This window comes from Ahaetulla prasina, chromosome 11 (genome assembly GCF_028640845.1).
Source record: "Ahaetulla prasina isolate Xishuangbanna chromosome 11, ASM2864084v1, whole genome shotgun sequence".
NCBI classification, from domain to species: domain Eukaryota; kingdom Metazoa; phylum Chordata; class Lepidosauria; order Squamata; family Colubridae; genus Ahaetulla; species Ahaetulla prasina.
Genome location: NC_080549.1, coordinates 20,573,342 through 20,600,583, shown reverse-complemented (window position 1 = coordinate 20,600,583; position 27,242 = coordinate 20,573,342). Strand labels below are relative to the sequence as shown.

Below are 27,242 nucleotides of genomic sequence, written 5' to 3'. Positions count from 1 at the left end.
TTGATCTATCCTCTAATGCTAAAAGTTGTATTCTTCTTCTTGATCTAGCCATTATATCTAGTAATTAATCACTTTCTCCCTCATAAATTTGTTTAATTCTCTTTGAAAAGCATATAAGGATGCCTACAATGACATCTGCTTGTAACTTTCATAAGTTAACTGGGTAAAGATTCAGGTTTTTTTCTATTTTTGTATCATTGGTACGTTCCCAGTTTCTGTAGTTCATGATAATTACTATCTTATAATATCTATATTATAATCTATAATCTATTGCAACAAAATAGGATTGCAAGATTTGAAGATTTTTTAAAGATAGTCTTGCTTATCTCCAGATGCGTGTTGTGAAGGATTTTTATAGATATACAAGCTTTAGTAATTGTAAGCTTCTATCACAGTAAATTTATATTCCCGAACAACAATCAAGGGTAATTTGGTAGACATATAAAAATAGTATAGTGTTGCCAATGAAGATAAAACACATTATTTAAGATTGGGAAAAGTACCCTAAAGTATAGAGGACATGGCAATGTTAATTATAAATTCTCTATTCTAGTGTCCCAAAGGTGCTTTTTCAAGAGGCAACTGGACTTTCTGGTTTTTCTTTGAAGACATTTCACTGTTAATCCAAGAAGTTTCTTCAGCTCTATTCCAGTGGTTCTCAACCTGTGGTCCATGGACCCAGGAGTGGGAGCGTGGTGTTGTCACAGGGGCCCTCAAAGGCTTGAAGAAATGTTATGATTTAAATCTTGAGTTAAGTCTTGGAGATCCATGGTCACAAAAGGCATTTAAAGGGGGTCCATGGTGAAGAAAAGGTTGAGAACCATGGCTCTGTTTCATTTTAACATGTTTTAATCTGTATTATGCTGGGAAAAGACCCCCTCTTTTTTCTTTATTAAATATATTGTGATTGAAGAATTTTCATTTTATTTGCAGAAAAATGATCCTCCATTTCAACTCAAACTTCCTCCAAAGGCAACTAAGTCTGAAAAAGAAATTGATCCGGAATATGAAGAGAAGATGGTAAATTTGTTACTTGGATTTTTTTACCTGTATTGTCTTTTGTCAAATTTAATCGTGCTGATAAGAAGTCTCTGTATTTATACATCTACCTTTAAAATGATTTAACCGATTGTTCCATTCAATGATAATTGAGCTGAAAAAAAATGGTCATGCCTCTTCCTGTGATATTGTCCCCTTAACAGATGACTTCCTCCTTCCCTCACTCCAGAAGGTTAGGAGGCTGAATTGCACTCTTTGTTCCTCAGATGTTGCCTAGTCCTACTCTGGATGTACCTGCTTGTTGTGTACACTCAAGACCCTTTAGCTTCAGGCCTAATTGTGCTTGTCAGGGAGATCTCCCAGTGTGGTCATTTATACAAGCTGAGGAGGACAAAGGGCATTAAGCTGTCTTGGTGGAAATCAGGTTGTCTTTAATGGGTTAGAAGTCTTTTTTTTTTTTAAAAAAAAAGAAGAGTCCATTTGTTTCCTGGCCTGAAAAAGTTAACTGTAAGTTGATTTACAACTTGATGTCTCTCCTTGCCTCCAACAGCCAGTTACTGTTAGTCTTGCAACACATAATTACAGGTTTGATTTTAAACTTTTGGTGCCAAAGGCTAATGTTTTAGAATCCAGGCGGCATTCTCTGAACGAGTTTATGTCATTTGGTTCTGCAATGGTTTTTCTCTACAGTTTAAGAATAAAATCTTTTTGTTGATGAGTAGCTTGGGAAAACCAGTTTAGTGTTTTGTGTCTCGAGGTAGCAGTAAGTATTATGGCCCTTCTTGGTACAGTACAACCATAGAATAAAAGCAATAATAATGTAGTGCAGCCAGCCATAAAATCTCAATATAAAACATGGAGCCTCTAGGCTAAAAGGCACATAAGATATCATTTTAATAAGTTAAAAAAACCCAGGTTCGCAAGGGCACATCACCCATTGATACATTAGTGATTTATAAATAAATTTGGCATGACATGTTACAAAAGCTGCACCTCTGAAATGTTTCTTCTAAATATCTATTAGAGGTAAAGTATCTTCCATTGCTTTCCTATTATCTTCCTTTATATAGCATATATATAAATTTATATGAACCATATTTTTGAATAAGATACAATATTCAAAGATAATAAAACAATCACACAATATAGAAATAGCATGATGATTACTACAGTGTGTGAATCCATTCCGTTCCTGGGTTGTTTTGTGCAATTCTTTCTGCTAATTCTGATAAGAGCACAAAAGTAACCAGATCTCAGAATTCTGCATTCAGATTTAGGATCATAATCTGAACTTTTATTCATTTTATTATATTACCGGGGTGTGTTATTCCTATTTATTATCACTGTATTATTTATTCTTAGTATATGTACGTTGCCTTTGGGGCTGAAATAATAGAAAATCCCATAAATAAATAATTCTGCATAATGCACAGCCATAATGTGGTTTGTTTTTCCCTACCCTGATGATAAATCCACCCTTTATCTAGGAAATCTATATGGCCACCCATCTTATATATCATAGCTCTGGCTCATAGAAAAAAAAAGGAAAGAAGTCCCCGTGGCTTTTACTACACTAGTCGTTGCTGACTACAGAGGGCAGTGCTCGTCTCTGTTTTAAGGCCATTGAGCCAGCGCTGTCCAAAGACATTTCTGCGGTCATGTTGCCAGCATGATGTCACAGAGCACTGTTACCTTCCACCAAATTGGCACTTATCTATTTACTCGCATGCTTGCATGCTTTCGAACTGCTAGGTTGTGAGGAGCTGGAGGGGAAGACAGAAGCTCACCCTGTCGCGTGGCACCCGGATCTCGAACTTGGGCTGCCGGCTTTCCAGCTGGCTCATAGTAACAATAAAAATACATAAATTATAAAACCCCCAAGATCCAAAAGCCCAGCACCTGGTGCCCGAAAGCGGTACTCTTCACTGATAACAACAATCACCATGCTTCAGCCTCAATCTGACTCCAGTGCTTGAAGAACATGAAAACTTCAGCTGCCATATTTTGCATAGAGCAAAATTCTTAAACTTATATCAAAAGAGCATGAGATGGATAAAATAGCTGAACCTGCTGTCTAGTTGCTTTATGTTGAACAGCTTCAAGCTACATTTCTGAGTGTTTTTTCTTGAACCTCAGTGGTTTTATATTTGAAATTTATTTGAAATTAGTGGTTGTTCCTAATTGCTGGAATGTTACTTGGTAAAGAACAGAAGAAGATCAAAAAGATTTTCAAATAAAAATGGAAGTGAAGGCAAATATACATGTTCCAGGATAATGTTGCAAGATCCAATCGGGTTGGTCACTGGGACCAGAGGTTTAGTCTTCTGAGCTTTAGTCCTGCTGGAGCCCATCCTCAGGAACATAGAAGCCCACATTCTGCTAGAGAGAGGACGGGCTCCAGCATGAGTCCAAAAGCTTGGAAGACTAAACTCTGGTCCTGATGACTAACCCAGATTGGATCCTGCAAAAATGGAAGTCCTTAAAATGGAGATAGGCAATCCCCATGGAAACCGTTCATGTAGAATGAATTATAAATTGGAACAATTTCATTTTCATTGTATAGGTTTGTTGCAGGAAAAAGCTTTGTTTATTTATTATATATTGCCCATCTACCTGTCCAGGCCAGTTTGATATGAATCTTGCTAAGTAGCAGTTAAAACTGAAGGCTATAGATATTGTGGAAAATAGCTTTGACAAGAAAATGACTTTATCTATTCATTCAGTCTCTTTCGACAAAAATCTCACTAAGAGCCAGTGGGGCATGTAACAAGTACAGTAAGCTTGCATTCCCACCCACCCACCCACCCCGACGTAGCGGCCAAATAAATTTTTAAAAACAATGAAACTATAAACAAGGAGCCAATATATAAATTATTCTTCATTATCAAATGTTAGGTGGGGCTTAGGTGGAATTTCTGGTTCCCTGAAAAGGCCATATATAATTTTGGGGACTAAACTGCCATTGAATTCAACGTGTTTTATAAATACAAATGACTAAGATTGGATTATGTTTGCTGGGCTTTACAGATTATTTTATGTTTGGAAGTTACTGCAATTAGCTTTGAACATCACTCTTAAATGCTTGATTCTCCTATAGTTTTTGAAAAGGAGAAAAGTATAACAAGTAAATAAATTTTAATGTAACAAGTAAATAAGAAGAGACTGGACTGTCATTTGTCTGAGATGGTATAGGTTCTCCTGCTTGAGCAGGGGACTGGATTAGAAGACCTGCAAGGTCCCTTCCAGCTCTATTCTATTCAAATAGTGAACAATCAGATATTTTTGAACATTTTGAACCTAACAGGCTGAATATAAAGTTTAGAAGAATAAACAAATTATATATATGTAAAATGGTGTTTTTTCCTAAATAAATGGGATTTATCAAAAAGTTGTGGATTATGTTGCCCTCATGTGGTAAAATTGTATATTGTCTCTAATATTTAATTGCATAGTTCTTATTGTCCGACTACATAAGCAGTATTTCTGAAATATTGGTTTAGATCCAGACTAATGTTTGAAATTAAAATACTAAATTATCATGATTAAATGATAATTAAATAAATTCTGTTGTTTAGAATTTGGATCAAGTGTAATATACATTTTACTGAAAATGGATGCTGAGTTGTTGAATTTTCCCCAGGTAAGAGTAAGTATGTGTATGTGTGATTATTGATTTAGTCTGGATCCAGGCTTAATATTTTGCTGTAAATATCAGAGCTGTGTTTTAAACTTGGAAATCTCATATTCATTAAATTTGGAGGATACAGGATACAATATATGCAACACTCATATTGAATAACATAGATGTCTTTATTCTGTGCTGCTTTAAGTTCTGTTACAAAGTTATGGTTCTGATTTATTGTTCTGGAATTTCACCATGTTGCAAGTGTTCAGTTAAACAATACCCCACAATTCTTGCATAAAATGTTCTAGTGAGGCAAGGAGGAGTCATTAGTAATCAGTGTGATTGTCCTTAAATCAGAATATCCTTGCAATCTGATCATAGTTCAGGATATTTGCAGAGCTCCAGAGCTGTCCTCTTTCCACAGCCCTTGGAACTGCTGAACAGGTTCCTTTTTTAGATTGTCAGGAATCAATATTACTGTAGTTAGTTCAGGGTAATGCCCAGGTTGTCCTAATCAGAGGATGTCATTCAGTCAAAATTTAATCTGTGCCTGTTTTAACAATCTTTGTCATGAAAGAAAGGTGCATTAGAGCCTCGGTACCTTCCAGGGATTTTGGATTAAAATCACATCACTGTCATCATATATGGCTACTAGCTATTCTTCCTTTGTAGAGTTTGAAGTTAAATATATCCAGGTTGATTCCAGGCTGGAAAGAGAGTTATAAATAAAAATGCTTATAGCCTACTTGAGAGCTGGGCGGAGATTCCAGTCTTGGTTATCTTTTTGAGATCATCGTCTATATTTTAGACCAGGGGTCCCCAAATTTGGCAGCTTTAAGACTTGTAGACTTCAACTCCCAGAATTCTCCAGCCAGCTAGAAGTCTCCAAACAGACCTGTTTTAGATTCTTCCTTCCTGAGAAATAACAGTTGGCTAGAAGGAGCAATCAAGGCACTTACTGTTTGACTGCATATTTTTCCTAAACTGTTCATTGAACTGGACTCCTAAATCTCTTACCAAACTCATTTTTAATTCTTCATAGGTTTGCTGTGAAGAAGTTTGGAAGAGATTGTAATTTTAATTGGGAAGAGTCACCCCTCCCCCCCAATGTATGAGTTCAGGGTTGGTTTCTTAAATCATACCTTATCTTACTTTGCTTTTTTTGTATGGGCTGTAGAAAACCGACCGAGCCAAACGATTTGAATTCCTGCTAAAGCAGACCGAACTTTTTGCCCACTTTATTCAACCTGCAGCCCAGAAGTCACCAACCTCTCCCCTCAAAGTGAAACTGGGACGACCACGGGTAAAGAAGGACGAAAAGCAGAGCTTGCTTTCGGCAGGAGAGTATGCATTGTTTCTAAACTATTTTTGAAGTTATGTTGAAATTATATTTGCATCTTAAAACGTATGTAGAGCGTGTCAATTTTTTCAGCTTTCAATTTCCAAACGTTGGTAGGGGTGCTCCAAAGCTCATGCCTTGGGAATTGTCAAAATATTGTGGTCACTTTAATGTAATTTAGATGTGCTTGGTAAGTAATGACATAAATATCAGAACTTTTTAACATTTTGTTTGTTTCATACAGGAAGTCCTCGACTTACAAACACAATTGAGCCCAACATCTCTGTTGCTAAGGGAGACAGTTGTTAAGTGAATTTAGGGGTCTCTGGTGGCTCAGACTGCTAAGACAGTCTGTTATTAACACAGCTGCCTGCAGTTACTGCAGGTTCAAGTCCCACCAGGCCCAAGGTTGACTCAGCCTTCCATCCTTTATAAGGTAGGTAAAATGAGGACCCAGATTGTTGGGGGCAATAAGTTGACTTTGTATATAATATACAAATGGATGAAGACTATTGCTTAACATACTGTAAGCCGCCCTGAGCTTCGGAGAAGTGCGGGATATAAATGCAAATAAAATAAAAAATTTGCCCCATTTTACTATCTTTCTTGCTACAGTGTTTAAGTGAATCACTGCACTTGTTAAGCTAGCAATAAGGTTGTTAAATGCATCTTCGCTGGTCAGAAGGTTGCAAAAGGTGGAACACTGCAACCGTCATAAATATGAGCCGGTTGCCAAGTGTCTGAATTTTGATCATGTGACCATGGAGATCCTGCAGTGATCATAAGTGTGAAAACTGGTCATGTCAACTTCGAATGATCCCTAAATGAAGTGCTGTAAGTCGAGGACTACCTGTATGAATGAGAAGAGCTGACCTCAGTCTCAAGAGATGTTTACATCCAGCTCAGCCCTTGTATTTCAGGTGAAGTCAGTGACAAACAGTTGGAAGGATAATAACAATTAAGGGTGGCATGGGACATAGGTGACATGAAGATGCAATGGAATGGAATGGAACAGAATAGAATGGAACGGGACAGGACAGGACGGAATAGGCAAAGAACAGAACAGAACAGAACAGAATACTTATTTGGCCAAGTGTGATTAGACCCACAAGGAGTTTGTCCCCAAAGCAGAATTACATGTTTTGGTTTTCTTTTTTTAGCTATCGCCACAGGAGGACAGAACAAGAAGAGGACGAGGAGCTGCTTTCAGAAAGCCGGAAAACCTCAAATGTATGCATCCGATTTGAGGAATCTCCTTCTTGTGAGTGTACCAATTGGTCATTGTCTCTGCTTGCATAGATACGTCAACTAAATTACAGAATAACAAAGGGACGCTTTATGTTTCTGCAGATGTTAAAGGAGGAACATTGCGGGACTATCAAGTTAGGGGGTTGAACTGGATGATCTCCTTGTATGAAAATGGCGTAAATGGCATCTTGGCGGATGAAATGGTAAAGAAATTCACCTTTGTGGATGTGGTTTGAGATAAGATAAGGGGAAAAAAAACCTAAGAGCTGTAAGTTTGTTAGCTTTCTTGTCAAGACTACAAGCTCTTAAAAAGATTTAATAAAACAGCGATTTTGGCTATCAAGTACTTTTTCATACCCTGGTGTGGAAGGAGACACATTTATGATGGCAAAAAATCAGGAGTTGTCTAGGACCATCTTTTATGACTAACACACTTTATTAGAAGGGTATTTGTGAACTGCAACTCACTTTACCAGATGCATAGAGTGAGTAGACCCTAAATTTAAATCCTATATCGACCTACCCAGTCTACATATCTTATAACAAAACGTGTTTAGCCAGAAAAGTTACCACAAAACTCCTCCTAATTTCATACCCCATTGTAATGGGTCTGGCATTTATTAGCTCATGGGTTGTCGACAATTTGAGTCTAGTTTTCCACATTCTTTTCATGATTTCCAACAAACCATATATAGCAAGACAGGCAAGATGTAAATTTTTTGTGGTTCAAGCAGGATGAGGTCTTTTTATGTCTTTTGTGCCCTTTTCTATCATATTTTGTAGGTTTCATTCCCTCTCTCGCTCTCTCTTTTTTTTTAAAAAAAACCCAAATAGTTGGAGTGTTGGACGATCGTGACTATAGCATTATATTTTAATGCAGCGTATCATTTTTTGCATGCAAAAATTTAACCAAGCAGCAGATATCCCAAGGAGTCATGAATATAAAGCGAAGGAAGGAATACATAATGCATAACAATAATACAAACCACAACTAAAATATTCAGTTGCAGCGTGGCTCAGAGTGAATTGTAATTAAACATTTCATTCTGCGTAATATTTCTTATGAATTACGGAGGATCGTTCTCAAGAAGTTATTTTATTGTCTGGAAACAAATGCTAATCAGAATAGTAATTTGTATATCGCAATATATTGAAATTATGGCTGATTTAGACTCCATAGATCATAGGTTCCTTTATGCATGATTATGGATGGAAATTATTTCAGAATTGTTAAAAAGAGATACGTAACATTTAAATACTGTTTTTAAAACTCGTAGGGTCTAGGAAAGACATTACAGACAATTGCATTGCTGGGCTATCTGAAGCATTATCGAAACATTCCCGGTCCACATATGGTTCTGGTGCCCAAATCAACTTTGCATAACTGGATGAATGAATTTAAACGTTGGGTTCCATCACTACGAGCAGTTTGCCTTATTGGAGACAAGGATGCCAGAGTAAGTGTGACTCTTACTCAGTCAGTTGGAGATTTACTCTGTAAATCAGAATGTAATGTTCCTAAAATTCTTTATTTGCAACCTCTGCAATTTCAAGACAATATCTGGACTTTGATTCCCAGAATTCTTTGGCCAGCATGCTGGCCGGAGAATTCTGGGAGTTGAAGTCCATATGTCTTAAAGTTGCCAAGGTAGAGAAACATTGTTTAAGAATATAAAATGATTCATTGATTATTGTAAAAGTATTGCAGATTAAACTTTAAAAAAAAGACTTTTTATGAATAGCATTAAAGCAGAGCTGAAAAGTAAAGTCCCAATGTTGTGTCTCTAAGAGCTGAGGTGGCGCAGTGGTTAGAATGCTAACTGTAGTTCAGCAATTTGAATCTCACCAGGCTCAAGGTTGACTCAGCCTTCCATCCTTCTGAGGTGGGTAAAATGAGAACCCAGATTGTTGGGGGCAAAATGCTGACTCTGTAAACCACTTATAGAGGGCTGTAAAAGCACTGTGAAGCAGTATATAAGTCTAAGTGCTATTGCTATTGCTCTCTGAAATCTTTGATGCAATACCTGGGAGTTGCAGACATTAAAACCAGCATATAATTTTTAATATGTATGGCTTGATAATAACGCTCACTATACTCAGCTTGGATTCATCCTCTGTTCCAAGTACAGGCATGCTATTGAAAGGTTAAGTCTACTGTTTGCTAGGAAGATACTGTTTCTCCTGTTTTAAGAGGAAAAAGCTTTGTTTTAACATCACTGCTAGTATCCTTTGAAGAACAGACATCCTCCTTTTCCCTACGCAGGAAGTTATGCACTTTTCATATTAGTTAATAACCTTTACTAATGTAAATGATCTAAATGTGTTAATAATTCTAAAAGTTTATATTTCTGTTTCTTCTTGCTGCCTGTTTTCTCTGAAATGGCATTGCTAAATGCCCGTTCTTTCAACACTGTAAGCTGGCTCTATTGGAGAGTCTGTTTTATGTGTATTTTTCATACAGGCTGCTTTTATCCGTGATGTTATGATGCCCGGAGAGTGGGATGTGTGTGTGACCTCCTACGAAATGGTCATTAAAGAAAAGTCAGTTTTCAAAAAATTTAACTGGAGGTATCTGGTGATCGATGAAGCTCATCGGATAAAAAATGAAAAATCCAAGGTAAGTTTTCATTTTATTTGGTAAACACTGAAGAACAATACCTGGAGGGAAGGTAAGTTTTTTGGACAAAATGAAAACTTTTTGATATATAAAACTTTCAGCTTGCTTGGACTGGTTGAGCAATCCAATCAATGAGGTAGTATCTAATAGAACCAGATGAATAGAATGGAATATTTCCAATTTCAGGACCTTGGAGAGTTCCTAGAAGAAACTTCACAAGTTGGGTTACCTTTTGGTAAATAATTTTTGCCTCAGCACCAGTCTGTGTTCAGTTGTGACTTTCAGAGGTTTTGAACAACTGGGTGGCCCTTTTGATCTTCCCCTGCTTCCTGTTGATTGTGAACTTAAGGATGCCATGAACTTTCCTGAGACTGCAGCCTTGTGCATAAAGTAGCAAAAACTCTGGAAGAGTCATCCTTGACAATGGAAAACTTACTTATTCAGTTTGAACAGGCTCAAGATGTCTTCTTCTGAGTTGAAATGATCTGGAGTTCATCCTAGTAGGATGGACACTTTTGAAAGTCTTTCTGGACTTTTGATGTGGGGTATGTGACATTGTTTTATAAAGTTCTTTCTAGCACACAAAATACGTCTTAGAATAAGATTTCACCCAATGTATTCAATTTGTCTGTAAGAGTAATCATAATAGACCAGAACTTTGTTTTCCAAATCTCAGAGTTAGTATTTATAAAAATGTACAGTCTCTTTGGAATATATTGGCAATAAAATATCTTCATGTTTTTTTGTTAGCTATCAGAGATTGTCCGTGAATTCAAGACAACAAATCGCTTGCTCTTAACAGGAACCCCTTTACAGAATAATCTTCATGAACTGTGGGCATTGCTCAATTTCCTTTTACCAGATGTCTTTAATTCTGCAGAGGTGAGACTGAGTTTGACATTGAAGTCTTTCAGTTGCATAAATTATATGTTTTATAGCAAACTAATTTTTAACGTTATATCACCGTAATTGTGTTTACATTTTACTACAATGGTTTGCATTTACATATAGCAAAATATACTTCTACTCTAACCTTACAATTGTTTAGGTTCCTCCCTTTTTCCAACTACTATTGGTGATGTATATTTATGGCACAACCATGATTTCAGATGAAAGAGTATGTTTTGCATAGTATAGGATGGAAGAATTCAACATGGATATATTGATTTCCAAGCCAAATGGAAGTTTGTTTCTTTGTGTCCTATAATTTCTGCTTGAGCTAACCTAAGCACTGAGAAAATATGAAATTACAAACATAATAGTAAAATGTGTTTTTTACATCTGCAGGACTTTGACTCGTGGTTTGATACTAAAAATTGTCTTGGTGATCAAAAACTTGTGGAAAGACTTCATGCGGTAAGTATGGTGCTATTTCTTGATAGAAGTTTATTGGCCTAGCGTTGTGTCCCACCCCCCACTCCGACGCACGAGTCAAGGAAGTCTCTGGCAAACTTGGCAACGAAGCCTCTGCAGCTTGCCAAATCCCTTCGAGGTTTATCAGGCAGGCAGGAGTCCAAGTTGTGACTTCAGCGATAGGGTCCGGTATCAGCAAACTCGATAAGACTTTGCTTGACTCAAGGTTGGAATGCCAAAAGCAGGTCCTTTATATAGGTTGTGGGGTGTGGCTCCATGACTCAGCATTTATCCAGGCCTGCCCCACCCCTCCTTCTGCTGGCGTCGCCTCTCAGATCTCCGGAAGCGAGAGTCCTCCCACTCTGGATCTGCTGGCAGCTTCTGGGAAAGGGAGGGGTCAGAGGGAGTAGGGCTGAGTAATTCCAGCACCTGGCTGCCTTCTTGCTCTGACGGCTGAGCCAAAGGAACACACGCCGTAGGAGTGAGGTTTATCAGGCTTGTTTGTTCACTCCTGGCATCCTCTCCGGGCATGGGGCCAGAGCCGGGGGCTGGAGTCATGACAGGCCGTTCATCTTCATTATCAGACTCTGAGTCTGATAACAGGCCAGGTTGGAGACGGGAGGGGCCCGGCTGAGGAGAGGAAGGAGGACGAGTCACAACACCTAGCTTCCACGCATCACAGACTCTGCAGTGCATGGCTGAGACAGTGTGTGACTTTCCGTGCAACCATTATGGTGTTCGAATATAAATGCCTTTTCCAAGGCTCATCTCACTTCTCTTTTGGTGAAGATTTTTTAGAAAGGACTTCAGTCGATAAGTGCATACATTGCTAATTTATTGCTTTTTTATTGATGTGTGATGTGCCACTCCTCCTGCTTTGTATATGTTTGGGAGGATTTTTGAAATTGGTAAATATTTATTACAAAAGGCATGGGCCATACGACTTGCTTGTAGTTTTTCCGAAATGCACATTTTAAAACAAATAACATTCAAATCTGTCTATATGAGAAGTGTAAAATAAAGAGTTATGCAGAACAGCATTTTTAAACCTTTTCACAGATTGTACCACTTTTAGGATATGGCAATAGTTGAGTACCGCCAGTTGCCTAAAAAGGTGTCAAGAACTTGATGACCAAAAAAATAAATAAAATGAAAATAGTGATAAAGTACAGGTAGTCATCAACTTACAACAGTTTGCTTAGGGACTGTTCGACGTTACAACAGCACTGAAAAAAGTGACATGACCGTTTTTCACACTTATGATTGTTGCAGAATCCTCAATGTCATGTGATTTACATTTGGATGCTTGGCAACTGATCCATATTTATGATAGCAATAGCATTTAGATTTCCATACCGCTTCACAGTGCTTCACAGCCGTCTCTAAGCGGTTTACAGTGTCAGCATATTGCCCCCAACAATCTGGGTCTTCATTTTACAGACCTCAGAAGACTGGAAGGCAGTATTTCAGAGTCATGTGATCCCCTTTTGCAACCTTCTGACAAGCAAAGTCAATGAGGAAACCAGATTCACTTAACAACTGTGTTACTAATTTTAACAACTGCGATGATTCACTTAACAAATGTGGCAAGCAAAGTCGTAAAATGGAACAAAACTCATGTAACAAATTTCTTACCTAGCCACATAAATTTTGGGATCAATTGTCGTAGGTTGAGGACTATCTATACTCCCACTTACCACACTTTTAATGGGAAACTTGTGCCTGTTTCTCTGACATAAATCTTTGCACTGTTCTATCTCCTTCTCTCTCTCTGCTTGCCTCAAAGAAGCATCTCCTCTTCTCCGTCTCTCTTTCTCCATCCCCTTCTCTTTCCCTGTCTTTTTTCTCTCTCCCTTCCCCGCCATAACCTCCTCCTTTTATATCTTCTCTTCTCTCCCCCTCCTCCTTTTCTCTTCTGATACAGCTCCAGCTCACTTCCCTCCCCAAGGCTGTGTGCTGCTCCTGGAAGTGCCGATCAGCTGGAGCTCTGCGGCTGATCCTGGGCACTCAGCAGAGCCCCGCCAATACCGCAGCTCCAGCTGACTTTCCCACAAACCTGTGTGGCACTGCTGCCACTTCAGCTCATCCCTCCCGCTATATGTTAACACTTTTTTTTACAGTGCTTTTCAATCTGGGGTGTGCATACCAACTGCCAAGCACGCATACCACGGGTCGAAAAGCATTGATCTAGAGCAGGGCTCTGCAAACTTGGCTCTTTTAAGACTTGTGGACTTCGAGACTTCCGGTGGCGCCGTAGGCATTGGAGACGGTCCTTTTGGACCATCAGCTCCGCGATCCCGTTAAAGTCGTTCAGACAGCACTCATCAGCTGTCTGACGGCTTGGAAACGCCTCAGGAGAAGAGGGGAAGGTAAGCTGCTAGGCGGAGGTAGAGCTCCCCAAGAGCCCCAGAAAAAATTCTAGGGGCAAAAAGGGCGAGAGCTCTCTATTTAAGCCTGGCGAAAGCTCCGGATCTGGGATCCTCTGCATTAATTTATTAACAAAACGCCGCAACCATCTCTGCTATCAGGATGAAGATCAATCTTAATTTACTTTAAGCAGATGGAGCAAAGGCAGGAGGACAGGCTGATGTAAGCACCAGACCTCAACTCGATCTTTGAATGGCACTTGAGAAGAAAGGAAATGGCGCCTCTGCTTAATAGGGCATGAAAACGAAAGTTAAGGAAGTCTTTGTTAGCATCATTAGCGTCCTTAACTCTGTTTAAACTTGCTGGATTTATACTTATGTGAAGAAATGTTAAAGAGAAAAGTTGAAGGACTGCAGAACTGATTTACCCAACCCAAATAAGGAGTTTTTGAACAGATTTAACTTTGTTGCAAAGTACAAAGTTTAAGTAAGTTGGTTTCTATGCAAGTAAAGCCTGCTGTTTCTAAGGAAACTGGTGCCTCGTTAGCTCAAATATATAAATTACAAGAAGAGTTGAAGTAATTTCTAAAGGTTCAAATTTTTGCTGTAGACCAAAAGTTTAAGGAAATTGAAGAGAAAATAATGAAAGTTAAAGATACTCTTGCAGCTCAGGACAAAGATATAAAAGAAGATACGCTGGCAGCATTTAAAAGTTTTTTGAATACACAAATCAGCTGGATGAAAGAGTTGAAGAAGTTAATCAAGTTAATTTGGACTTAAAAAATAAAATAGAGGAGCTTCAGACTAAGGTAGAGACTGCAGGTGAAGAATGAGTTTTGTTGCAATATAGAGTAATGGAATCTGCATTGAGAGTGAGAGGTTTGAAAGAAAATAAGCGAGAGAATTTAAAAGATGTTTTTGCAGAGGTTTTTGCACAGATGATTGGACAGAAACCTGTAGATCTTAAAACGCAAATTGAAAAAAATATATGGGTTGCAAGAGAAAGACAGTTACCAAGAGATGTAGTGATTTATTTTACAACTAGGAAGATTAGGACTGAGATTTTACAAGCTTCTTATAAAAATAAAACTCAAATATTAGGACAAGAGGTATTAGTGCTAAAAGAAATTCCCTCAAAAATTTTAAGAAATAGAAAAGAGTTTGCTTTTTTGGTGGATGAATTTAGAAATTGTCAGATACGGTTTAGATGGGATGTTACAGCTGGACTAACAGTAAATTACGCAGGAGAGAAATATCAACTTAATACGGTGTTTAAAGCAAGAGATTTTTATACTAACGTATTGAAGGCTGGAACTTCACCACTGCTAGAAGTTAAAATGGGAAGAGAAGTGGAAGTGGTTAAAAAGTGTGAGAAGGTAGCAAAGCAAATGCAATCTAAAGTAGAGGCTGTGGCTAAGGAAGAAAGGTTGAAAGGGGCAGGGGAAGAGCAAAGAATGATTGTAATTACCAAACGTAAAAAACAAGGAGTAAAGAAGCAACAATTTCAAACGAAAAGAGCTTCTTTTTATGGGAAAGGGTAAATCACAAGCAAAATTCTTGGATATAAAAAGTAGAAAGGATAATTTATATTTGGCTTTAGTAAGTAGTTAATTACTGTAGATAAGTATAAAACTCAAGGGGAAAATTTCCCCCCCCTCTTATATAAAATGCTTTGTAGATGGTATTTGGAAATTAAATTGGGGTGTATAGGTCTTAATCTGTAACTTAAATGTGGGAGATATATTATATTGATGTTATTTTATTATACATGGTGGATTTAGTTACATTAGACAAAAATTGATGTTGGGTTATATAAAGTGTTGGGAAAAAATTTAAAAAAAGAAATGGAATTGGTTAAGGAATTTATGACAAAATGGTTATAAAATATTTGGTAATTTACTGATATGGAAATATGGGGGAGGAAAAATTGGGTTAAATGTTAATTTTATATAAGTTAAAAAGTTAAGAGAAAATTTTATAAAATATTAAAGTTTGATTTATTATATAAAAAAAATTAGAAGAAGATAATGTTTATTTAGTAATTGATTTATTGGGTATGGATGTTAAAAGTACTGAACTGTTGGAAGTGGCGGAAATTTTAGTGTACCTGAATGAATACCCACAAGCAAATATACTAGAATGAAGAAGATGGACTGACTACAATTAGAACAATTATTGGATGAAGAAATATCAAATATCTTATGAATGAACATTTCCTTTTTTTCCCTTTATTATGGAGAAGGAGAGTTGAGATTATAGGGGAGAAATGGGAATTTATGGATAATTAGTGGATTCTAGCTTATGATTGTTAGATTTTATACCCTGTATTTTGCTCTGGGAAGTCCGGGGGGTGGGTGGGTGGGTGAAGATGTGGGGAGGGGAGGGGAGTGGGATGTATTGAAAAAAATCTTTGTAAAACTCTTTAATAAAAGAAAAAAAGACTTGTGGACTTCAACTTCCAGAGTTCCTCAGCCAGCTTTGCTTTGCTGGCTGAGGAACTCTGGGAGTTGAAGTCCACAAGTCTCAAGAGCCAAGTTTGCAGACCCCTGATCTAGAGTAATAGCAGTAGCACTTCACAGTGATTTACAGCCCTCTCTAAGAGTTTTATAGAGTCAGCATGTTTCTCCCAACAATCTGGGTCCTCATTTTACCCACCTCAGAAGAATAGGATGGAAGGCTGAGTCAACTTTGAGCCAGTGAGAATCGAAGTGCTGGCAGTTGGCAGTCAGAAGTACTGACTGCCAGTACTGCAATCTAACCACTGCACCACCACAACTCATAATGTAGCATTGTAGCATCTATAGTATTTATTGGTTTGTGTCTTCCCAGCATGGCTTTTGGAGGAATATATTTCCTTTTTTAAAAGCGAAGCATTCCTTTTCCTCAATTAAAAATGAAAGGAGTTTACACAATTCCCATAATATCGGTAAAGCTGGGGATTATGGGCAATGTAGTATGGTATTTAAGGTAGATGGCTGAAGCTTTGTAGTATTCCTTGATACAGCCAGTTGTTTTAATAACTGTTCAGAGTTAACAACAGACTTAAATCTACTTACAAACTTGTTCTCGAAGTTATGACTGCTGCCCTACACCCCCCTGGTCACATGATTGTGTTTTGGCAACTGGCTCACACTTACGACCAGTTGCAACATCCCACAGTTATTTGACAACAGTTTGCGATATTCTTCCGTGTTTCCAGCAAATATACCCATTCAAGAGAATGGATTCACTTAATGATCATTGGATTTTCTTAATAGCTATAGTGTTTTCCTTTACAACCAAGGTAAAAACAGTCATAAAATTGAGTCACATAGCACCTTGACCTATGACCACAGCAAGTTACAACAACAATTCCGGCCCCAGTTGTCATATGTTGAGGAAATGTCTGAAAAATCTGGGATGTCACTAAAATGTTCCCTGTGCTTCTCTTGGTTTTTTTCAGGTTTTGAAGCCATTTCTGCTACGGCGCATAAAAGCTGAAGTGGAAAAAAGCTTGCCTCCTAAAAAAGAAGTAAAAATTTATCTGGGTCTCAGCAAAATGCAGAGGGAATGGTAATTTTTAAAAATCTTATACCAGGAGAATGATACACTGATTATGTGATGAAAGCAAGGTAGTCCTTATGAAAACAACTGGCAGTTGTTTTAATAAGGACTGGCATATTAATGTCCCTGAAGCTCTTTTAAGCCGTCCTTAATATTTCTTTTATATTTTTCTATATGTATGATCAGATTGGATAAATTTTAAGTAAACTATTTTAGCTTAAGCTGTCGTTCTTTTCTCCACTTCCCACTTTAGTCTGGGACAATAATACAGTATTAATCTACATTACAAGATTTCTCTCCTACACCAAACATTTGACATTTGCTAAATAAATGCCGAAATTCAAGTTATTATCACTAGATTAGTATTCCCCAACAAGATCCGTTGGCTCTTCTTTCCTCTGGAATTGCAATGCCAATAGGTTGAGAATGGAGGAGAACAGATCTGATTTTAAAAAAGAAGTTTTACTGTTGTTGCTCGGTGTTCAGAGAAACAAAAGGCAAGAATTTGACTTGAGAAAGGGGAGAACCAAAGTTTTAATCTTAGTACACCTGATTGCCTGCCTTTAATGTGCTTATTCCTTAAGGCCGATGACAGACCTGTATAATGTAACACATTCAGAATCAAGAAGCTGCCATTTCCGTGGGTTCATGAGCAGCAGACAGATGATTTGGTCAAAGGAGAAGCAGCTGGTTTTGAGGCTCCCGCCCACAGCTGCAAAACTGGGAGAAGTTCCCTTTCTCCTATTTTTAAACTGTTTATGGGGACGAAAATGTGCATGGCCATTTTGGGATTGAGAACATGGAGAATTGTGAGAGCCTCACCCACCCCCTTTAATTCCAGGATTCTCTTCTTGGTAGCCAACAGTTCCTAGAGCATTGGTGACCATTTTTATGTTGGTAGCAAGAAGAAACGGGGTACGATGGCTTAGTGGTTAAAGACACTGAGCTTGTCAGCTGGAAAGCTGATGGCCCAGGTTCGAGACCCGAGCACTGCTTGACGGGGTGAACACCCATTCCTGCCCCAGTTCCTGCCCACCTAGCATTTTGAAAACTTGTAAACACGAGTAAATTAATAGGTACCACCTCAATGGGAATGTAACAGCATTCTGTGCACCTCTGGCATATAGCCATGCTGGCCACATAACCATGGAAAACGTCTTTAGACAACTCTGACTCCCTTGGCCAAGAAACTGAGATGAGCATTGTGCCCTAGAGTCGAACATGACTGGACAAGGAAACCTTTACCTTTAGCAGCAAGAAAGGAATTTAAATCTTCCATTCACTTTCTTGCTTGTAAAGTTAGTTTAGCCTCAATCAATCCTGAGGTTGTTTGGGGCTATAACTAGCCTTCTTAATCCCCTTAGGTTACTGAGTTATTCTGTTTCTGTGATACCCTAATTTCCCCTTGAGCTCAGTTATATATATATATATATATATGTATCTTTTCTTTTCCAATATCCATAGCTGTTACCCTGCAGCAAGTATCAAATTTGATGAAATTGCAGAAATAGTGTAGAGTTCTCAGGTTTGAAAAACTCTTTTAGAGTGTGAAAATAAAGCAAAGAAGCTTAATGCTGTACAGTAAGTCACGTACAAATGGCCAAACAGGGATATAGATGACTAAGACTCTTTCCTCCTTTATACATTCAAACATTAATGTGCTGTTCCTTTATTATTAAATTATCCAATTAACCTTACAGGTATACCAAGATCCTGATGAAAGATATTGATATCTTAAATTCAGCGGGCAAAATGGACAAGATGCGGTTGTTGAACATCCTGATGCAGCTGAGGAAGTGTTGTAATCACCCGTACCTCTTTGATGGTGCTGAACCAGGCCCTCCTTACACCACTGATACTCATTTAGTGACCAATAGTGGCAAAATGGTTGCCCTGGACAAATTACTATCGAAACTCAAAGAACAGGGTAAGACAGATTATCTCTTTCCCTTTCCTCCCAGTTTTGGGCTGGTGGGATCCCTTGTGGGACTTTCTTGTTGTGGTATTCTGTGGGGGATTTTTCCCCCCAGGACTTCTATTCTGCAGGATTTCTTATTATCTTATTTTTAATTGTCTTATATTACACATTGCCAGTATATAGTGTTTTGGTCCATTGGTTAAGGCACCAGGCTAGAAAGAAAGAGACCCTGAATTCAGGCCCCACCTTAGCCATGAAAGCCAGCTGGGTGACTTTGGTCCAGGCACACTTTCTCTCTCAGCCCAACCAACTTCACAGGGTTGTTGTGGGAAAAAGAAGAGGAGGAAGGTGTGTTGGATATATTTGCCGCTTTATTTGTAAAAATAATAAAGGCGGGATAGAAATGAATGAATGAATGAATGAATGAGTGGAATAAAGAACATTGCCCAGTTGCAATGCAATTGAGTAAATGCAAATTTAATACATAAATAAATGATCACTTCCAGATTCATCATGCAATTGATGGAGATCCAGCAAAGTTAGTCATTTTTCCTTGGTCCTATTGATATCAGTAAATGTTCATTCCCGGACATAACTATTTAATGTAGATGCTTGTCATTATTATTAACCCAAAGTGTAGTTAAAGGTGCTTCAACCATTCCTTTGTCCCTCAGGTTCCAGAGTTCTTGTTTTTAGCCAAATGACTCGCTTATTGGATATATTGGAAGACTACTGCATGTGGCGAGGTTATGAATATTGTCGCCTGGATGGGCAAACACCGCACGAGGAGAGAGAGGTGGGAATAATTTGTCTAGTCCCTTGAATGTTTATTTTGTTCTATGCTAGACACAGCTGTGCACCAACTAACATTTCTTCACTATTTTCCTGAGTGCCAATTGGCTGTGACAGTGGTCTTATCTTCTATCAGGCCTTATAAACAGAGATTAATTTTCCATTATTGCATGCTATGTCATTCAATTTTCTGATTTGAGTTTGAACTACAGATGGACCTTGACTTACGACCATCATTGGAACTGGAATTTCCATCACTAAGCGATGCAGTCATTAAAGGCGTTCTACCTGGTTTTATTATCTTTTTTGCCGTGGTTATTAACGGAATCCCACAAACTTGTTAAGTGACTCCAGCTTCTCCTATTGACTTTACTTGTTGGAAACCCACTGGGAAATTTGAAAATGGCGATCACACAATCCTGGCACGCAGCAATAATTGTAAATACATGACGGTTGCCAAGAGCTTGAATTGCAATCTTGTGCAAGTTTATAAGTGCAGGGCCAGGTTGTAAATCATTTTTTCAGTACCGTCGTAACTTTGAATGGTTGCTTAAATGAATGGTCGCAAGTCAAAGATTACCTGTATCACTTTAAGGGGAAATAAGTGAAAGGCGCATTTACAAAGAATGCCAATAAGAATCACCTGTGCTGTTTGAAGATCTCTGTAATTCACAGGCTGGGGATCTAGTTGCTTGGAGAGGTGAAGGAAAGAGTTTTGATTCCCTGTGTTTCTATCATGGCCAGAGTTTTCCCTATAACTATTTTAGAAACCAGGCAAAACAACAACAACAAACAACAACAGGTTTTTGATCCCTTTCAGGAAAAAGTATTTTTAAGGCAATCTCTTTAAAAAAATATCTTTTTTTTTAGGAAGCAATAGACACCTTTAATGCTCCAAATAGTAGGAAGTTTGTTTTTATGTTGAGTACAAGAGCCGGAGGCCTGGGGATTAATTTAGCAACAGCTGATGTTGTGATCCTCTATGATTCAGACTGGAACCCACAAGTCGATCTACAAGCGATGGTAAGCGGAGATCTTCAAGGTTTATTTCTTGGGCAGTTGCACTCTTTCATATAAGCTAACTAAAAACAAACAAACATATAAACACCACATTTGAAGGGTTGGTTAAAATGGAACAAATAATGATACATTCACCTTTGCCTTTAAATTGGTATTAGGCATCTTTTCACTTACACCTTTATTAATTTACCCTGATTAGGATCGTGCTCATCGGATTGGTCAAAAAAAGGCCGTGCGGGTATTTCGGCTTATCACTGACAACACTGTTGAAGAGAGAATAGTAGAAAGAGCTGAGATAAAACTGAGGCTGGATTCAATTGTTATTCAGCAAGGTATGGTTTAATATGTTTGTGGTATTCAGAGATAAAATTAAGAGAAAGTAGGATCTGACCTGTAGCATTTGATAGTGAAATTAGAAAAATCTGACTTCCTTTGAGATGTTTCCCTCCTTCAACTTCAAAAGAGAATAGCAACTGGACAAAACATGGAGGGTGTAAGCCAGGGGTGTCCAACCTTGGTGACTTTTAAGATTTGAAGACTTCAGCTCCCAGCATGGCTGGCTGGGGAATTCTGGGAGTTGGTGCACAAGTCTTAAAGTTGCCGTTGGAAAAACACCCCTGATATAAGCAGTTACAGGTAGTCCTTGACTTACAAGAGTTCACTACAATTGAGCCCAACATTTTTGTTGCTAAGATGTTAAGTGAGCTTTGCTCTACCTTTGTTGCCACAGTTGTTAAGTGAATCACTGCGGTTGTTAAGTTGGTAACAGGGATGTTGAGTGAATCTGGCTTCCCTATTGACTTTGCTTGTCAGAAGGTTGCAAAAGGTGATCATATGACCCTCAATCGTCATAAATATGAGTTAGTTGCCAAGCATCTGAATTTTGATCATGTGATCATGGGAATGCTGCAATGGTTATAACTGTGAAAAATGGTCATAAGTCATTTTTTTCAGTGTTGTAACTTCAAACAGTCATTAAACAGATGGTTGTAAATTGAGGACTACCAGTAAATATTTTTCACATCTGAACAAAATTGCTGCATAGTTCTCTGGTGCACCAAGCAAAGGAATTTCTACCTTATTTTTTAAAAATTGTACCTAAATTACACAAGTACAGTTTTAATATGTGAATGGTTCGGTATCTGGCTTTGTTTTCTAGTTTTGATGTGACTTCAGTATCAAATAAATGCTTCGCTTGATATATGTTTATAAAGCATATTGTGCTCCTGATCAGTAAAATTTAATGGTTCTGTAAAAGTTGGATAATATCATATGGTGCTCTCCTCAAATTGCACGTCAAAGTCAATCCCTTCTGTAAATCTTTGCTTTAAATTTGGCACTAAGATATGAGACATTTAAATTTGCTGTTGTACTTCCACTTTTTAATTGTAGTTTTATTAAACAGCCTGCTTAGATAGGGATACGACTTTATAATTCTAGTATAGAATTCACCATGAGTTTGGAATTAAAATTCTCTGTGTTTTATGTATTAGGAAGGCTTATTGATCAGCAGTCTAACAAACTAGCAAAAGATGAAATGTTGCAAATGATCCGTCATGGAGCAACACACGTGTTCGCTTCCAAAGACAGTGAACTGACTGATGAAGACATTACCACTATTTTAGAAAGAGGTGAAAAAAAGGTGAGATAATGTGGAACATAAATCACTGTGCCTTGTTCATTTTTTCTGCTATCTGTAATAAATATCAGCTCTGAACTAACCGGAAGAATTTTTTTTTAGCTTAGCTAACTTTTCATACAGACTGATTAAAATCAGCCATAGTATTTATATACATGAAAAAGACATTTCTAAAAATGTGTTCTCTTTCTTCTTTTTTTTGGTACTTGTGACTTTCTTTAGACAGCTGAAATGAATGAACGCTTACAAAAAATGGGTGAAAGCTCTCTTCGGAACTTCACAATGGACACTGAAATGAGTTTGTACACTGTTGAAGAGAGAATAGTAGAAAGAGCTGAGATAAAACTGAGGCTGGATTCAATTGTTATTCAGCAAGGTACGGTTTAATATGTTTGTGGTATTCAGAGATAAATTAAGAGAAGGCAGGATCTGACCTGTAGCATTTGATAGTGAAATTAGAAAAATCTGACTTCCTTTGAGATGTTTCCCTCCTTCAACTTCAAAAGAGAATAGCAACTGGACAAAACATGGAGGGTGTAAGCCAGGGGTGTCCAACCTTGGCGACTTTTAAGATTTGAAGACTTCAGCTCCCAGCATGGCTGGCTGGGGAATTCTGGGAGTTGGTGCACAAGTCTTAAAGTTGCCAAGTTGGAAAAACACCCCTGATATAAGCAGTTACAGGTAGTCCTTGACTTACAAGAGTTCACTACAATTGAGCCCAACATTTTTGTTGCTAAGATGTTAAGTGAGCTTTGCTCTACCTTTGTTGCCACAGTTGTTAAGTGAATCACTGCAGTTGTTAAGTGAATCACTGCAGTTGTTAAGTGAATCACTGCAGTTGTTAAGTGAATCACTGCAGTTGTTAAGTGAATCACTGCAGTTGTTAAGTGAATCACTGCAGTTGTTAAGTGAATCACTGCAGTTGTTAAGTGAATCACTGCAGTTGTTAAGTGAATCACTGCAGTTGTTAAGTGAATCACTGCAGTTGTTAAGTGAATCACTGCAGTTGTTAAGTGAATCACTGCAGTTGTTAAGTGAATCACTGCAGTTGTTAAGTGAATCACTGCAGTTGTTAAGTGAATCACTGCAGTTGTTAAGTGAATCACTGCAGTTGTTAAGTGAATCACTGCAGTTGTTAAGTGAATCACTGCAGTTGTTAAGTGAATCACTGCAGTTGTTAAGTGAATCACTGCAGTTGTTAAGTGAATCACTGCAGTTGTTAAATTGGTAACAGGGATGTTGAGTGAATCTGGCTTCCCTATTGACTTTGCTTGTCAGAAGGTTGCAAAAGGTGATCATATGACCCTCAATCGTCATAAATATGAGTTAGTTGCCAAGCATCTGAATTTTGATCATGTGATCATGGGAATGCTGCAATGGTTATAAGTGTGAAAAATGGTCATAAGTCATTTTTTCAGTGTTGTAACTTCAAACAGTCATTAAACAGATGGTTGTAAATTGAGGACTACCAGTAAATATTTTTCACATCTGAACAAAATTGCTGCATAGTTCTCTGGTGCACCAAGCAAAGGAATTTCTACCTTATTTTTTAAAAATTGTACCTAAATTACACAAGTACAGTTTTAATATGTGAATGGTTCGGTATCTGGCTTTGTTTTCTAGTTTTGATGTGACTTCAGTATCAAATAAATGCTTCGCTTGATATATGTTTATAAAGCATATTGTGCTCCTGATCAGTAAAATTTAATGGTTCTGTAAAAGTTGGATAATATCATATGGTGCTCTCCTCAAATTGCACGTCAGAGTCAATCCCTTCTGTAAATCTTTGCTTTAAATTTGGCACTAAGATATGAGACATTTAAATTTGCTGTTGTACTTCCACTTTTTAATTGTAGTTTTATTAAACAGCCTGCTTAGATAGGGATACGACTTTATAATTCTAGTATAGAATTCACTATGAGTTTGGAATTAAAATTCTCTGTGTTTTATGTATTAGGAAGGCTTATTGATCAGCAGTCTAACAAACTAGCAAAAGATGAAATGTTGCAAATGATCCGTCATGGAGCAACACACGTGTTCGCTTCCAAAGACAGTGAACTGACTGATGAAGACATTACCACTATTTTAGAAAGAGGTGAAAAAAAGGTGAGATAATGTGGAACATAAATCACTGTGCCTTGTTCATTTTTTCTGCTATCTGTAATAAATATCAGCTCTGAACTAACCGGAAGAAATTTTTTTTAGCTTAGCTAACTTTTCATACAGACTGATTAAAATCAACCATAGTATTTATATACATGAAAAAGACATTTCTAAAAATGTGTTCTCTTTCTTCTTTTTTTTGGTACTTGTGACTTTCTTTAGACAGCTGAAATGAATGAACGCTTGCAAAAAATGGGTGAAAGCTCTCTTCGGAACTTCACAATGGACACTGAAATGAGTTTGTACAATTTTGAAGGGGAAGATTACAGAGGGAAACAAAAGGTATATTTTTCATATACATGGGGCATTGCAGTTGCATGAATTGTATTACAGAGAATGACTTGATTTCAGTAGGATCATAAACATATCAAAATAAGCACTGGATATTGCTGCGGTGAAATTCTAGGCTCTCATTATTGGCTCCTCCCCCTCCTAAATTTAGGTTGGAGTGAACTTGTGACTGGAAAGTCTATTATCCTCTGGATGTGGCCTGAGATGCAAAGTTGCAAGCCAGTGCAACCTTTGGTTGCATTAACAGAGGGATAGAATCAAGATCATGTGAAGTGTTAGTGCTGCTTTATAAATAAAGCCTTAGTAAGACACTCCTAGAATACTGCATCCAGTTTTGGTCACAATAGTATAAAAAAGATTTTGAGGCTCTGGAAACTGTGCAGAGAATAGCAACAAAGGATATTAGTGGGCTGAAGGCATATGAAGAACAGTTGCAGGAATTGGGTTTGTTTAATCTAGTAAAAGACTAGTTTAAACATAGAAGGAGTAGGGGTGACATGATAGCATTGTTCCAATATTTTAGGGGTGCCACAAAGAAAAGGGAATCAACTTATTTCCCAAAGCACCAGAAGGCAAGACGAGAAACAATGGATAGAAACTAATTGAGTTCTCCTAGAACTAAGGAAAAACTGAGAACAATCAACCAGTGGAATGCCTTGCCTTGGGAAGTTATAGGTGCTCTATCACTGGAGGTTTTTAAGAAATTGGACAGCCACTTGTCTGGAATGGGTATAAGGTCTCTTGGTTGAACAGGGCTTGGACTAGAAGACCTCCCAAGACCCTTTCCAGCTCTATTCTGTTAAATCAGATCAGCTAGCATTCCCAGTGGACAGAAATAGAGGAAGATTTGATCCAGTAATATCTAGAACATTGTCAACTATGTCAACTTGAATAGGTATGGACTTCAATTCTCAGAGTTCTCCAGCCGGCATTAAATCAAACCACTATTTTTTTCTTTAATTACCAAATGTCTATCCCCCATTAATTTTGCTGTTAATGCATGCAATAAGCATAGTCCAACCAGTGTAGAATGTAGGATGCATGAAAGTGGTCCAAAAATTAATTATACTTACCGTATATACTCAAGTATAAGCCGAGTTTTTCAGCACGTTTTTTGTGCTGAAAAACGTCCCCTCGGCTTATACTGAGTCCCAGTTTACCCCAGTTTTGGGGTAAATTGGGGACCTCGGCTTATACTCGAGTTTTTTTTTCTTCTTCTTTTTTTCACATTATACCGGATGGCGCAAACTTGGCGGGCTTTTGCATTAGCGTGGGGAAGCCCTGCCGGTGCAGTGAGAGGGTGGGGCGGGGGAGCCGCCAGCCTTCTCGGCTGAGGGAGGGAGGGTTTCCCCGACCGGTAGCTGCCTCATTTCCCACCCTCGGCTTATACTCGAGTCCCCAGTTTACCCCAGTTTTTTGGGGTAAAATTGGGGACCTCGGCTTATACTCGGATCGGCTTATATTCGAGTATATACGGTAGGTCCAGGTGATGGATGCTTGAGAAAATGTATCCTAGTCAAGTTCATAATGGAATTCTCAAAAGAGTCCCATGAATGCAATTAATTGTTTCTCTGAAGGAAACTGTCACCTAGGCTCATGCACATGAAACAACGTACGTGCGCCTTTATTTCTTAATTTTCTCAAATTCAGTACTAGTACGGTTTAACATATGGCAAAGAAATTCATTACTTCTGTTTACTATTCACGTTTCAATATTTTAAAAAAGGCATCCTTCTGTTCAGGAGAAGAACATGAAAAAAAATACAGAAAGAACCCAGCGCACAACCATTTATTCAGGTTTTTGTAAAAGAAACACCTGTGTCAGCAAGGGATAATCTTCCCTGCCCTTTTAATGAATTTATTTATTTTTTCTAGTTAAGCATGATGGAATGGATCGAGCCTCCAAAACGAGAACGCAAAGCCAACTACGCTGTGGATGCCTATTTTAGGGAAGCTCTCCGTGTCAGTGAGCCTAAAATCCCAAAGGTCAGCATTGTAACCTTCTACGTGACACAAAAGAGAACCTTTAAATATTCATTTTCATAAATGCGCAAATAAAAATTAGAATAGCATTGATACTCTATGTGTTTAATTTCAAAGGCTCCGCGACCGCCCAAACAGCCAAATATTCAAGATTTCCAATTCTTTCCACCACGGTTATTTGAACTTCTTGAAAAAGAAATCCTCTATTATCGGAAGACGATAGGCTATAAGGTAAGAAACTACAACCTTAATATTAAATAAATAATATTCTAGTATTAAATAACACTGCCCTCTGAATTTACAAAGGCATCCTTTTTGTGGCACTGGTCCATTCCAAACTGGATAT

The 27,242-nt window shown here is 38.0% G+C and overlaps 1 protein-coding gene across 1 annotated transcript in view; it reads left to right on the top strand.

The window, feature by feature from the left end:
- Nucleotides 1–27,242, top strand: part of SMARCA1 (SWI/SNF related, matrix associated, actin dependent regulator of chromatin, subfamily a, member 1) — a 54,603-nt gene that overhangs the window by 5,089 nt on the left and 22,272 nt on the right. The window contains exons 2-18 of the mRNA XM_058197130.1: nt 934–1,020; nt 5,802–5,968; nt 7,124–7,224; nt 7,314–7,414; nt 8,489–8,668; nt 9,673–9,828; nt 10,579–10,710; nt 11,116–11,184; nt 16,990–17,099; nt 18,791–19,017; nt 19,683–19,804; nt 20,671–20,823; nt 21,020–21,152; nt 22,314–22,462; nt 24,785–24,904; nt 26,789–26,899; nt 27,014–27,127. Coding sequence (XP_058053113.1) covers nt 934–1,020; nt 5,802–5,968; nt 7,124–7,224; nt 7,314–7,414; nt 8,489–8,668; nt 9,673–9,828; nt 10,579–10,710; nt 11,116–11,184; nt 16,990–17,099; nt 18,791–19,017; nt 19,683–19,804; nt 20,671–20,823; nt 21,020–21,152; nt 22,314–22,462; nt 24,785–24,904; nt 26,789–26,899; nt 27,014–27,127 — 2,232 coding nt within the window. The remainder of the gene's footprint in view (nt 1–933; nt 1,021–5,801; nt 5,969–7,123; nt 7,225–7,313; nt 7,415–8,488; nt 8,669–9,672; nt 9,829–10,578; nt 10,711–11,115; nt 11,185–16,989; nt 17,100–18,790; nt 19,018–19,682; nt 19,805–20,670; nt 20,824–21,019; nt 21,153–22,313; nt 22,463–24,784; nt 24,905–26,788; nt 26,900–27,013; nt 27,128–27,242) is intronic.